Source organism: Ursus arctos, unplaced genomic scaffold, assembly GCF_023065955.2.
Source record: "Ursus arctos isolate Adak ecotype North America unplaced genomic scaffold, UrsArc2.0 scaffold_36, whole genome shotgun sequence".
In the NCBI taxonomy this organism is placed as follows: Eukaryota; Metazoa; Chordata; class Mammalia; order Carnivora; family Ursidae; genus Ursus; species Ursus arctos.
Genome location: NW_026623050.1, coordinates 9,523,499 through 9,536,762, shown reverse-complemented (window position 1 = coordinate 9,536,762; position 13,264 = coordinate 9,523,499). Strand labels below are relative to the sequence as shown.

The following is a 13,264-nucleotide window of genomic DNA, read 5'->3' as shown; positions in this document are numbered from 1 at the left end:
GCACTCAGGTATTAATAACCACCACTAAGCACTGATGACAGGCAGGAGGAAAATCAGCCCCGTGGCTTCACAGTATCTCCATTCAGGTTATTTTTAAACAGCTTTTTGCTGTTGCCCCTGGGTTGAAGGACACGGTGCTTGCAGCCAAGTGTCAGGACCACAAAAGACCCTCAGGAAAGGACAATAAAAACAATGCATTAATTGGAAATGTTTGCAAAACATACAGTTTATTCGCTAGGCGCAGATGCTCACACCTGTAACCCTTCTGTCCTGCTGTTGCCCACGGGGGCCCTTCCCTGCCCAGCCCACTGCTTCCCTTCCCTACTCTTTACCCATTATTTCTAACCACCCACAATCCTCTGCTGACCTGACCCTTCCTTTCCATCCTCCCACCTATTCTTCTTTCTAGGCCTTTCCTCTCTCTTAGAGCACTGTAAGATGCCTTCCCCCTCTCGTTTTTGTTCACATTTGTACTCTCCCCTGGCCCCTCTGGCCCTTGAAGACAAAACTGCATTTTTTCCTTGAGGCAAGGCTCACGAGGCCCTGCAGAGGCCCCACTGTTCTTACTCTTAGACTTAATCAAGCTGAAGATGTGTGCCAGGGAGGCAAACCCTGAAAGTGGGAGAGACTGGGAGAGCCTGACAGCCACAGCCCCCACCTGGATGCCTCACACTAAGTGCCTGACCCTGACCCCACGCACCATGTGAGCTATGGCTCAGACAGATGTCCTGCATCTACATTTGACCAGAATCCTGGTATAATCTTCTGGCCGCTCGAACACATACCCTGACGGAGCAGTCTCTCATTTGAGGCCCCTGTCACAAAGGAAGCTCCTCGGAGAGAGCACAGTCCATCAGCCTGCTTTCTGTGCCCCACCCCAGCCTGGCTCTCAGGGAGTTCATTGTCCCATGTGAGGGAACCATGACCTACCGCTTCTGCTGTACCTCCTCCCAGATTTGCTTAGCAGAACCTCAAGCCTGGTATTGACAAACTGATAGTGACCAGGGGCCAGGAGGCCTCTTTGATGGTTCAGGCACCGTAAGACTGATGGTGGCTATTCCATTTAGCTGGTTGCTTCTTATCTTTTCTTCAGCTAAACTTCGCGCAGAAGCGCAGTGTGCAGGGCCATCATAATAACTGCCATTCATTCTCTCTCTTTCTCTCTGATAACAGCTTTTTTGACATATAATTCACATATCATAAAAGTCGTCCTTTTAAAGTATGTAATTCAGTAGTTTAGTTTTAGTAACACAGTTCCGTACCTATTAGCTGTCACTCCCCATCTCCCCTTCCCCACAGCCCTGGCAACCAGTAATCTTTCGTCTCTATGGATTTCCCTATTCTGGACATTTCATATACATGGAATCATAGAACACGTGATCTTTTGTAACTGGCTTCTTTCACTCAGCATAATGTTTTCAAGGTTCGTCCATGTTATAGCGTATGTCACTACTTCATGCCTTTTTACTCCTGAGTAATATCGCACTAGATGATGTACCACACTTTACTCATTTGTCAGTTGATGCACATTTGGATTATTTCCGCCTTTTGAATGTTATGAATAATCCTGACATGAACCTTCATGTATAAGTTTCTGTGTTTTCAGTTTTCTTGGGTACCTAGGAGTGGAATGAACTGCTGGGTCATATAATAACTCTATGATTAACAATTTGAAGAACTTCCAAACTGCTTTCTGAAGTGACTGCACCATTCTACAATCCCACCAGCAATGTGGGAGGGTTTGCCATTCTTTGGATGTTCTCAACAGCCTTCTAAGATTGGTTACAACTTATAGTTAAGGGCACCAAGGCTTAGGGAAGGCAAATAGCTTGCCTGTTATTTCCAAATGCTCTTCCCCCTGTGACCTACTGCCACGTATGAACCCTGTATCACCGATGAACAACTACATTTCTCACCCTTTCACCTCTATGCCTGCATCACCCTGATGAGAGGTCCTTCTGTGTTGCAGGATGTGTCAGGAAATGCTGCATTTCTGGCCTTCACTCCTTTCGGGTTCGTGGTTCTGCAAGGAAACAAGAGGGTCCACTTCATTAAATGGTGAGTATCTTCATTTCCAAAACAGGCTTTTTATACCTCACCAGCTGGGGAGGGCTCTGGTTCCCATGTCCTTTGTCTGTGATTGGGCAGTTATGGTTCTGAGCCCCCTCAAAGCCTTGCATCCATAATGATAACTGATCAAGGTAGTGGTCTCTTCCTAGGGATCCTATTCTTCCAAAGGGGTGTTCCTGAGAGCCAACAGCCTCTCCAGAGAGAGAAAGTGTATTGGGTTAATTTCTGGGTAAGATGAGAGACCCGTCGCTGGAGCCAATGTTAGGGAAGCAGAGCTGCTATGAGAACAGAGTCCTTGGGACTGTCCCCACTGAGAACCATAGCATCTGCATGGCTGCTTACTCCCTTACCCACTGGCCTAAGGAAGGAGGGGCTCACGCTTGGGGCAGATGTAAGTTATCCTGCAGCTTTGGCAAAACCCCCTCCTCAGGCCAACCCCCACTGTGGGCACTGCCTACACAAGCACAGGTGCTGCTCAGTCTCTCTCCTATCCCTCTTTAGGGCTCAGGTGTCTTCAGCCTCCAGGAGTCACATCCCCACCTATTTTCCCCTCTCCCTCCTCCCACTCCCATTTCTAGCAGGCAAGAGCCACTGCCTCAGCTGAAGCTACTCTGAACTACTTCCTCTCTCCCCTGTCAGTTTGGGGTCTGTTCTGGATGGTTCTGGGAGCTGATGCAGCACCGACTGCCTTACTGATGGACATTTGGCTCTCCTGGAGCCCCTTTTTCTGGCCTGCAAACATCTTTCAGCCTCATCAGAACATGTTGTATATTCTACTAAGCCCCTGTGATTTCTGTACCTTTTTGGCCTTAGTCTGCCAAATCTAAGCTGACCAACTCCTCCCCTGGGCTTGGACAAATGGCTTACCTTGCCCAACAGAGTTCAGCTGGGGAAGCTTGCTCCTGTCTTGCTTCCTTTGCCTTCTCCAGAAGAGCTGATGGGAAATCTGAGGACAAAGCTGTTTCTTGGCGAGCTTTCTGCTGGGGGTGTGGCTGGGCCTCTCTCTTCTTGTGTCCTCTTCAGCTCCCCCACTGAGCTTGTGGACAAACACCACCTTTCCAACCCTATTGCTCTGTGCAGACTGGCAATATGATCATCAACCAGAGTGCTAATGAAACTGCCCCCCAGACATGACCAGCCAAGTGGCCAGGAAAATAGCCACTTCACAAGGCAGGATGCTGCACTGAGTAACCAGTACCCCAAAACACCTCTTTGCTAGACCTTCTGTAGTTGGCCCACTCATTGTGCTCTTTGGATGACAATGGTGAGGGTTTGGGGTTTCCTGTCCAACAAAGTACTTTTCAGAAAAAGACAATGAGTGGGATCAGGCCACTGCTCCCAGTGAGGAGCACTTGCTTTCCGGATATAACTGGGTTGTCTGATACTGCTTAGACGGCCCAGATCCTGGCCCATACTCTGACCAGGGTAGCTGTCTGAGGTCCCTGGGAGAGGGTACATGTAGCTAGAAACAAGTAGGACACACCTGTTACAGGGACCTGCAGTCCAAAGTATCCTTCCCCATCCAGAAGCCTTGATGCTCACCTGATTCTCCCCAGCACTTTTCATTCTTTGTCTTCTCTCACATCCCACTTCTTCAGAAAGTCTTTTTCACTGTGTCTCAAATTTAAAATAATAGATGTAAACCTAACCTCACTTCCAACAGAATGCTCCTTACTTTCCTATCTTGCGTGTATCTGTTTACATATTAATTAACTACTATTTATTGTATTCTGAAAGTGTATGAGAGAGACTGATTGACTGGGAGGGACTCAAACAAGGAATACCATGTGCTTGTGTTAGCTCAGAACTGGTAGTCAGAAATTGTGAGCTCTCATCCTGACCCAGCCATGATTTCTAGGAAACAAGTGACCTTCCTCTGTCCCCTCAATTTTGTCCGGTAGTAAATTAGGTACATGGTTCTCACTGCCTTTCTGCTACTTCCTAGGATATTGAGAAAATCTCCCTAGAAATTGTAAAGAGGAAGAAAGCCAAGTACAGGCAGATAGGCATGGTCAGACCTCCTTGGGGGTCCCAGCTGGGTACCAAAATAAGGACTCCACCCCCAGTGAGATGGAAGGGCCTTCAGGATCCAAAGGACAGCTGTGTCAGGCAAATGGAAGAGAAATGAGGAGTGACCGACACGGAGGCCTAGTTCTCTGGCTCTCAGGGACATCCACCTAAGACTCCAGTCATTTTTCCATTTTGTAAATGTAACCAAGGCTGAGAGCAGTATGTGAAGGTGAGGTCTAAGCTGTGCCATGTACAGTAACCATGTCACTTCTTCTGATTTGTGTCTGTCCCGCGGGTGACGTACCCCAGTATCCTGTTTGCCTCTTTTACTGCAGCCATTCACTGGGCTGGTGGCTTCAAGGATTTTTCTACAAAAACCCCTAAGCCCCTTTCCTGGTCAGTACGCTGCATGACTGTTCCATGTAATCTGTTCTCTCTCTTTGGTATGTTGCCCCGCCCCCCTCCCTGAAATCGTTTGACATTTGTTTGCATTAAACTGCATTTTCCATCCAGTGGCACAGTCACCTGAAAGACTCAACTCCCTCAGAACCTGGTTGCATTGTTTTTCATTATTTGCTGTATCTTAAACTTTGGCCTCATCAGCTACCTGTGGCATCTTACATTTGACAGTCCCATCCAGATAATGCACCTGTATTATGAACCAAACCCTGAAATGGCCCGGAACCACTCAACCTAGACTCACTTCCCATGCAAATGTTTCCCTTTTACAGCCACTGTTGATGAGCCCGAAATCCTCCTATCACCCTATTATTATAGTGTGATTGACCAGAAAACTGTGGATTGAACTGTTTCAGCAACTGTTCTCTAAGGCCACTGCGCTGCTGTCTTGTTTCAGTTCTAATTTTGGCTAAAACTGTGTCTGTGCCTGGAGCCCCTTCCAGTCAGGGTGGGCTGTGCATCTAACAAGACTTAGCTGTGAACAAGCAACCCACAACAAGGTGACAGGTGCTCTCTTTGTGCTTGTAGGAATGAGGTGACCAAGCTGAAATTTGAAGGAAAGACTTTTTATTTATACGTAAGTCAGAAAGAGGTGAGTGCTGGCTTCTTTCTCTTCAGGAGGGTTGGGGCACTGAGTGGTTCCTGAAGGCCAAGACAGAACCGAAGTGGTATATCCAGGTAGAAAGCTAAGCCACCTGAATGATAAGCCAATACCTGGAAGTGAGGGATGAAGAAATGGCTAGGCCCTGGAGCCCAGGACTTTCCTCAGGGATGCTGGTGGCACCCAGAGGTTCCACACCTCCAGGAAATGCAGACAATGCAAGATTCTTTTGCTTCTATATGAAAATTCCAAGAAGATAATGAACTTTTTTTTTTTTAAGATTTTATTTATTTGACAGAGAAAGAGACAGCCAGCGAGAGAGGGAACACAAGCAGGGGGAGTGGGAGAGGAAGAAGCAGGCTCCCAGTAGAGCAGGGAGCCCGATGTGGGGCTCGATTCCAGGACCCTGGGATCAGGCCCTGAGCGGAAGGCAGATGCTTAACGACTGAGCCACCCAGGCGCCCCAAGATAATAAACTTTTAAAAAGAAGTAAAAAATTCTGGATGACAGTAGCACTTTCTCTGGTGAGGGCTGTCTTGCTTCAGTTTGTGCCAGCTGAGGCTTACTGTACTGGACCTGCCAGGTGTGAACTTACTCACTGAACTGAGCTCTGCCCCAGTGGGTCCTGCAGGCCTTCTCTTCCAACTAGCCAGCCACCAGGCAGCCCCTTCCCCTACCTGAAATCTCCTCTTGCAGTCCTGGGGAGCCCTCAGTCCAGGGGTCAATGTCCTGGCCTATTTCACCCTTTGCTTCTCCATCCACACTCAGCTGTTTCTATGTGGGATTTTTTGTAGGAAAAGAAAATTATTCTCACATATTTTGCTCCAACTCCAGAAGCCTGCAAGCACCTCTGGAAATGTGGAATCGAGAACCAAGCCTTCTACAAGTGAGTGGACACATGTGATGGGGACTATCTTTATCAGAGTCAAAGTCATAAAAGCTAGTTTTAGAGAAATGATGGGCAGGAAAATTTGAGAAACACTGAGAAAGGAGACAGAAGATGACAAGGCTGGGCTTCCTTATAAAACTCAGACCCCTTTCTGGATGTCTGTACTCCCTGGAGGAACAGAGCTGAGGTCTAAGAATGTGTTTCCAGCAGAGATGTCCAAAGGGTCTACCTTGTGATGTCCTTGGACAGCTCCCAGTGGCAAAGCAATTAGGGGTCTTTTCAGGGCAAGGCCTGGGCCTAAAAAAGCCCCTGGGTACCTGACTTGAATCAAGCTGGCTCTGTGGAGCCATTCAGAGCCATAGGAGGTCCAGAATATGACAGCTCCATGAAGGAGCAGGAGCAGGCCAGAAAGGTCTCTAAGTCTTGGAGAGACTCTGGGCCTTGCTCCCCAGTGGGTGGCCTGGTGCTGAGCTGGGGCTGATGCCAGCCCTTCCTGATGTGTCACTGCCGGAGGTATTGTCAGTATCAGACCAAGTGCCCAGGGGCCTGAGAGGAGTAGCAAGAAGGGGGACAAGGACTTGTCCGTTACCGAAAAGCCAGCTTTGGGCCAAGAATTTTGGGCAAGAATTTTGATTACCACAGGATTTGTAAAGTATATGAGGCTTCTGTGCCGTTTTGATTAAGAAAGTGGTTATAAAGGCATTAGGGAACAAAGAAATAGCCCATTAAGAAACTGGGGTGATGCCAAATAAAGTATGTTTTACTAAAACCCTTGGTCTCATTTTAAAAATAGAATGCAATGATTTATACTTTAATAAGCTGTATCTTAATCAAGACAACATAAGACAGTCTGTGGTATATTCCGCCTCTGACAGGCCATATAGTTCTCCCTCCAGTAACCTCAAGGATCCTGAAGAGAGTAGAACTGCTCTGAGCTGGAGGGGTACCATCTCCTACCCAGTGAAAAGGCTCTGCTGCCTGTTGGCTGCTATGGGATGCTGCCTGAAGAGCTCGTCCTCCCCCTTCTAGGGCCACAGCCCCAAGAGGCTGTTTCTTGGGCGGGCTTTCTGAATTGCTTAATAATTTCTATGCATTTGATATGAGAAGCAGGGATGAGCTGAATGGGCAGTCTGAATTATAACCTGAGCGGGCTTCTTTCATCTCGTGAAGAAGACACTCAGAAAAGACTTTTGCATGGTCAAATTTCCCTCCTGTGCAGTCCCTAGCTATCCAAGAAAAGCCAAGAAAACATGTCCACACCATTTCTGGAGACCTTCGTTCTTCTATTTGTGTCATGGGAACAGAACTGTGCTTCTGCATCTGTGACCAAACTCAGTTTCTGAGTCTTTCCATTAATAAATCCCCCCACCCAACTAGTCCTGCCAGCACCCCACTGGAAACTGAGGCTGTTTTTCACTTCTCCACTGATTACGTAATATTCCTTATTAAGTGTTAAAAGCCTCTAGCCTGGGTCAGATCCCCAACTGTGCCAAGTCTTTGGCATCACCCTGAGCACCTTTCACGTGCAGATCCCTGGCCCTGCCATTGGCCTAGTGCTTTGAAGGGAGCCAGGTCACACTCAAGGACATGCTTGGACAAGAAGACAAGGAGACTGAGAGCCTCACAGAACCCTGAGACAGGTGGGGATGGTATCTCCCAGGAACCTGCTATTCATGGATTTTGGGGACAGCTCCCTAAATACTGACTGCCTGCTCACGACAGAGGCTTCAGACCCAGATCGGTTCCTGTCTAGATCAGCATTCCAGGCACTTTAGAGCATGTTGTAAGCGGAGTCAGGTCTTGGGAGGCTTCACTCTGGGTGGTTCTCCCCAGCTTCCTTTTCTAAGTGTGAGAGGGCCATTTGGGATCAGAGAAGTCACCTAAGAGGATATTTTACAGTGCCCATGGCCTCCACATCAGCTGTCTACAGCCTTCAAAGTGATGTTAATAGGCTTACTGGGTGAAGGGGAATGATTCCAAGTTCAAATAATGACGGAACTTATATTAAAGTTAAGCTAGTTTGTTCATTTCAGGACTTCTCAGAGTCTTTAATAGAACATACTTCATGACTCTCTAAGAGAGGGATGTAATAGGAAGGGCAGCCCGTACTCTCTTCTCCACCCACAATTACCCAGACACAGACATGTATCATCAAATCATAGGACTGGAAGGGACGCCTGAGGTCAAGTAGTCCCAGCTCCATCATTTTATAGATTGGAAGACCAAAGTTAAGAAAGGGAAGAAATTTGCCCCAGGTCACACTGCTAACAAGTGGTCTGAAATTTGATGAGTGGCATTCTATTATTCCACCAGACCACCAGACCACCATCCCTAACATTTAGTCTCAGTCCCCCTCGTGAACCCCATGAAGCACTCTTGGGGAACCTTCACTCTCCTGACATGAAAATGGGTTTCGACATGACTGTCCTCAGCACTAAGGTTCTGAGCAAGCTCTCAGGTCCTAAAGGAGAGTCAGAAACAAGCCGCGCTGTGAAGGGCCTTTTCCTGAAGAGTTTCCTCAAGCAGCCTTTGGAAGGAGCTGGGCACGCGCTGCCTTAGCCTGTGAGGCAGCTGCAGGCCATCTGTCACACTGGACTTTGCCTTGCTGCAGGCTGGAGAAGTCAAGCCAAGTCCGCACAGTGTCCAGCAGCAATTTATTCTTTAAAGGGAGCCGGTTCCGATACAGGTAAATAGTGACAGTAAGTAACTGTTATGGACCTATTTTCAGACCCTTCTCTGGAGAACAGTGGCTCAGTGGTCCTTATCCTTGAGAACAAAGAAACTGGGAACTTCCAAAAAGGCCTGAGGTTCCATCCAGTTCTGTCTCCTGTCCTTTTGCCTATTTCTTTTCTTCCCTGCCACAGTTTGTCTGCAGGGTTTAAATATGTTCTTCTGCCCTCACAACAGCAGTGAAATAAGAACTGTAGCAGTGATTCTTTTCATGTCTGTCTAAAGATTTTTTTTTTTTTGGCAATATTTCTGGAACATGCTGGACAATGAGAAATCATTTCTAAATGAAAATGGAAAATCCCAAAGACTCGAGATAGCTCTCTAAGATAAGCTGTCAGGACATCTTAGAACTTAACCAGCAAGCAAGGCTTTCTCAGTGACCTAAATATTGGGAAGGGCTATGCCAAAGAGGCCATCTCCCAGTTCCTCTAAAGTATCTGAAGCCTTAGACAGGAGCCCAGTGCTAGAACACCATCTCATCCCTTGCTGCTTGTTTTATTATACTATTTATAGTGGCCGAGTTGCAAAGGAAGTAATGGAGTCAAGTGCGAAGATCAAACGGGAGCCACCAGAAATACACAGGTAGGCTGCCATGGACTTCCCCCCAAACCAGTTCCAGCTCAGATCCCAAAAGCTCCAAAAAGGCAGCAGTTTCAGTACTATGAAGATTCTGGACTCAGTGGCTCACAAAAGGGGAAGGAGAACATGGCAGGAAGGTGAAGAGATCCATCTGAGCTAAAGACATGGGGAACAGTCTGACCCTGGTATCCCTGAGCCTTGAGGGACCCCAAGGAAGGGCATAGTACCCAGTACCACATCCTGGGTACTTCTCTACTGTCCTCCCAAATCCTGAAAGTGGTCATAGGCCACGAAGGACTTGTCCAAAATCCAAGATTTCCTTAGTTCTGGAATCACTCCACTACAGAAAGCCAGGAACAACCCCCACAGCTCTATCACACTAGGTCTAAAATAGTTTTGAGATCCTTGCTTAATGTATAACTGTACATCATGTATACCTCCTAAACCTAGTAAGATCCAGAAAGAATATGATTGGCCAAGACAGCTAGGGTTCACCAACCAGCCTGATCTCTGGGAACGGGAGCATTACTACCACCTTCACATGGTACCCCCTGCCACCAGCAGTCTCTGTCAGAAGTCAGAGAGGCTGCCATATCAGTGGTCGGGCACATTTTCTGTACTACTGCTTATGCTGGAGCTCTACTCCCTGACAAACCTGTGCAGAGACCAGCGGTACCACTGCTGCACTAAAGCAAGGTCTGGGTGGGTCTAGGATATGAGGTGGTAGACAAGTGTGAAGCAGTGTCTCTGACTGGGATCCAGGGACTAAAGGCAAAAAGCAGGTATTAAAGACTTTTTAAAAATAAATAAACAAAAGAAAACAAAACACAGCCAGGCAATTCTAGCAGCTACTTCTCAACTCTGAGTCCTGACCACATCTGTCTGTGCAATGAATTAACAAAGTTCTCTTTTTCTTTAACCTCAGAGCAGGGATGGTTCCCAGCCGCAGCTGTCCCTCCATAACCCATGGCCCAAGACTGAGCAGTGTTCCCAGGACCCGGAGAAGAGCTGTTCACATCTCCATCATGGAAGGTGAGCATAAGCTCTGGAGATGACAGTGGAAGTTCTTCTAAGTTTTGACTTGGACCAGCTCCTCTCAGGTACCTTGAAAAGAATTTGCACTAGAGACAGGAGCACATTTCTCCAATGGAAGAGAGAAGGTTTCATGCAGTGGTTGGGAACACCAGCTGGGTGTCAGGTGAAGGGTAATCCCACCCAGTCCTGCTGAAATGTAGTCTAAGAGGGGGTTTAAATCTGACAGTGTTGGGGCAAACCTTTGGGAGACTGTGTTATTGCATCTAACAGGTTCCATGCAGTTCTGAAATTGCTTTCCATCAAGAGGCTTTTCACTTATTTTTCAGATCAGACTAGTCTCCACAGTTTAAATGATCGGGGTAGCTGAGGCAGTTAACCAAGAAATGAAAACTCTTAGTTCTGAAGCATCCCAATAGCTGCTACCACCTTCTATTTCAGTGGGAAAAATATGTCCTCTTGCTATCTGAATTTTTTAACGTGATCTTTCGAATTCTAACATGCCCCACCTCTCTCTATCCTACCCTCCTTTTGGAGAAGGTGAGTCTTGGGGGAAGAGACAAAGTCTGTGAATCTTCACTGAACTAGATACTGCAGTAGCTGTGCCTGATACCTCTCCACTCCCTGGGTGTTTAATACTGTTAGGAGACTCCTGGAATATTTCCCTCATTGTCACTGACTCAGCTGCCCCACAGGCTAGATACAGGTATAAAGTTGAATGCTTTCATTCCCAAAGTTGTTTTTGTAAGACCTCAGAAGATCTCAAGCAGCAGCAAACAGCAGCAGGTTTCCTTCAAACCTGTCCTGGAAGGTGGGGAGGGAAGACTCTGCCCTTTCTGTGGGAATGCTGATTAATGAAAATAAAGAACTACTTAGGTTAGGAAGGACATCACTCTGCTGCTCCCCTGTGAGAATCATGGGTTTGTGGTTAGGATTCTATGTGTCACTGACTTTGCATTATCTAAGTCTGGTATATAGCTACAGTCTAGGCGTTGAAAACCCTGGCCAGGCAACCATATGAAGTGCCTTAATTATTTGAGTATCTTAGTTGTTTATTGGTAAAATAAGGATATCTTCCTTGCGTACCCCATGGGTTGTGAGGAAGCTGATGTACATAGAAGTACTTTAAAGAGATTAAAGCATTTACTGGACAGGCAGCAACCACAGTGCAAAGAGGCCTGGTTAGGAAGTCAAAGATGAGATTCAAATCAGAGCTCTGCCATGTACTTTCTCTAGGACAGGTTGCTTAACTTCTCTGAGCCTGTTGCCCCCATCATGGAGTGGGGTGTGGGTGTGGGAGGATGTCTTCTGAACTACGAAGTATAATCGCTATGCAAAGTATGAAGTCACTGAGGTCTGTCATCAGACACAGGCTCCTGGTTTTTCCTCCAGTCTTAGGTTGAGCAGGAGAACTGAGCATAGCTCTCACTGTCCCTCTTCTTTTGGGGCGTTCATCTCAGGAAAGCAGAATGAATTTTTTCTCTTTTGAAGAAATAGAACTTTCTCCTCTCCCTGTGGCCCTTCTTCCCATCCATCCTGAGGTCAGAAGCCACCAGGTTCACCCCAAAGCTCCTGTAAAAAGTTTAAGAACAGCTGTCCTCCCAGAGAAAAGGCCACCCCCTGGAGGAAGCTGGCACGAATCCAGGTCTAGGGAAGAGCCTCATGCATTTGTTCTCCAGCATATGGAAGAATGTCCAGTAAAACCCACGTTCCCAGAAATGGGAAGACAGGCTGTCCATACAACTCGTTTGTAGTGGCTGCCACGCAGGGTTAGCAGAACTACTGAGAAGTGGGAACTGGTCCCTTGAGCTCTCCCAAGACAAACAGTGGGGCTGCCTCAGTTCCCAAGCAGCTCTGGCTGTGCCTCCAGCATCCTCCCAGAACCTGTCTTCTCCCATTGTAGCAGCAGTAGGCTCCTCAGTATCTGAAATAGTCCTCTTTGCTTGTAAAATACCAGGGGAGGGTGCAGCAGGGAAAGGCCGCCAAGGAAGCTGGTAAAGAAGAGACTCCTAGGGCCAGGTCACACCCTCACAATCTCAGCCCCCATAGAACTTCACGCCTGGCAGGTTATAGCACAGCAGGCTCCCATGTACTACTCTGCAAGCCAACCTGCTGCTCAGACCCCATGCCTGAGGCTGCCTGCAGACAAGAACAGCCTTCATCCCCAGTCATGGCCCTCAGCCCAGGACCCCTTAGATTCAAGAGGGCAAAAGTAGAAGCAGCTAAGAACTGCCCCAGCAGGAATGACACTAACAGGCTCACAGTGAGGAGAGGCAGATGGACATCTGGTTGGGTGGGGGGGGGGGGCAAAAAAAAAGATTTTAGCATTTAAGTGGCTCTATCAGTGCAGGGATTATCAAGCCTGGGGAGATAAAGAATGGATGATTTCCCAGAGAGTTGAGCTACACCATCTCTCAAGAGGGGTTTTATTTTTAAAGCGCCCAGCAAACACAGCTGACCCCCACTGTACACTGTGCATCAGACAGGGAAGGGCTGAGAGGGAAATGATGGGGGTCTCAGAAGAAGGGCATTAACCACCAGAACTCCCAGGAAGTTATGGACATCTGAAACTGGTTCATGCTCCATCAGAGACTCTTCCTATTGTCCATATGGCACATAAATTAATGTCACAGGAACTATTAGCCTTTCCAGGGGGAAAGCTTTGGTTGCTATCTCTAAAAACAACAGGAAAATTGCAAAAACAGTAACATAAGACTACAATTTGAATGAGACCATGTAATTCCAATGAGCTAGGACCATTAAAATGATGACTGTACACTGGTTGGCCCTCCCCTCTGCTCTCAGGGATGCCAAGATACCATGTGTTGTTAGCACAGGCTTAGCCAGAGAGCACGATCAGATATGTTGATTCCTTTTATCCACTGCGCCCTGTG

General features: G+C 47.4%; 1 protein-coding gene across 2 annotated transcripts in view; it reads left to right on the top strand.

The window, feature by feature from the left end:
* The window catches only part of FRMD5 (FERM domain containing 5), a 299,112-nt gene that overhangs the window by 276,098 nt on the left and 9,750 nt on the right, over positions 1-13,264 (top strand). For both annotated transcript variants that reach the window (XM_057306320.1, XM_057306319.1), the window contains exons 8-13: positions 1,970-2,058; positions 5,068-5,131; positions 5,935-6,026; positions 8,641-8,715; positions 9,273-9,341; positions 10,264-10,370. In XM_057306320.1, coding sequence (XP_057162303.1) covers positions 1,970-2,058; positions 5,068-5,131; positions 5,935-6,026; positions 8,641-8,715; positions 9,273-9,341; positions 10,264-10,370 — 496 coding nt within the window. The remainder of the gene's footprint in view (positions 1-1,969; positions 2,059-5,067; positions 5,132-5,934; positions 6,027-8,640; positions 8,716-9,272; positions 9,342-10,263; positions 10,371-13,264) is intronic.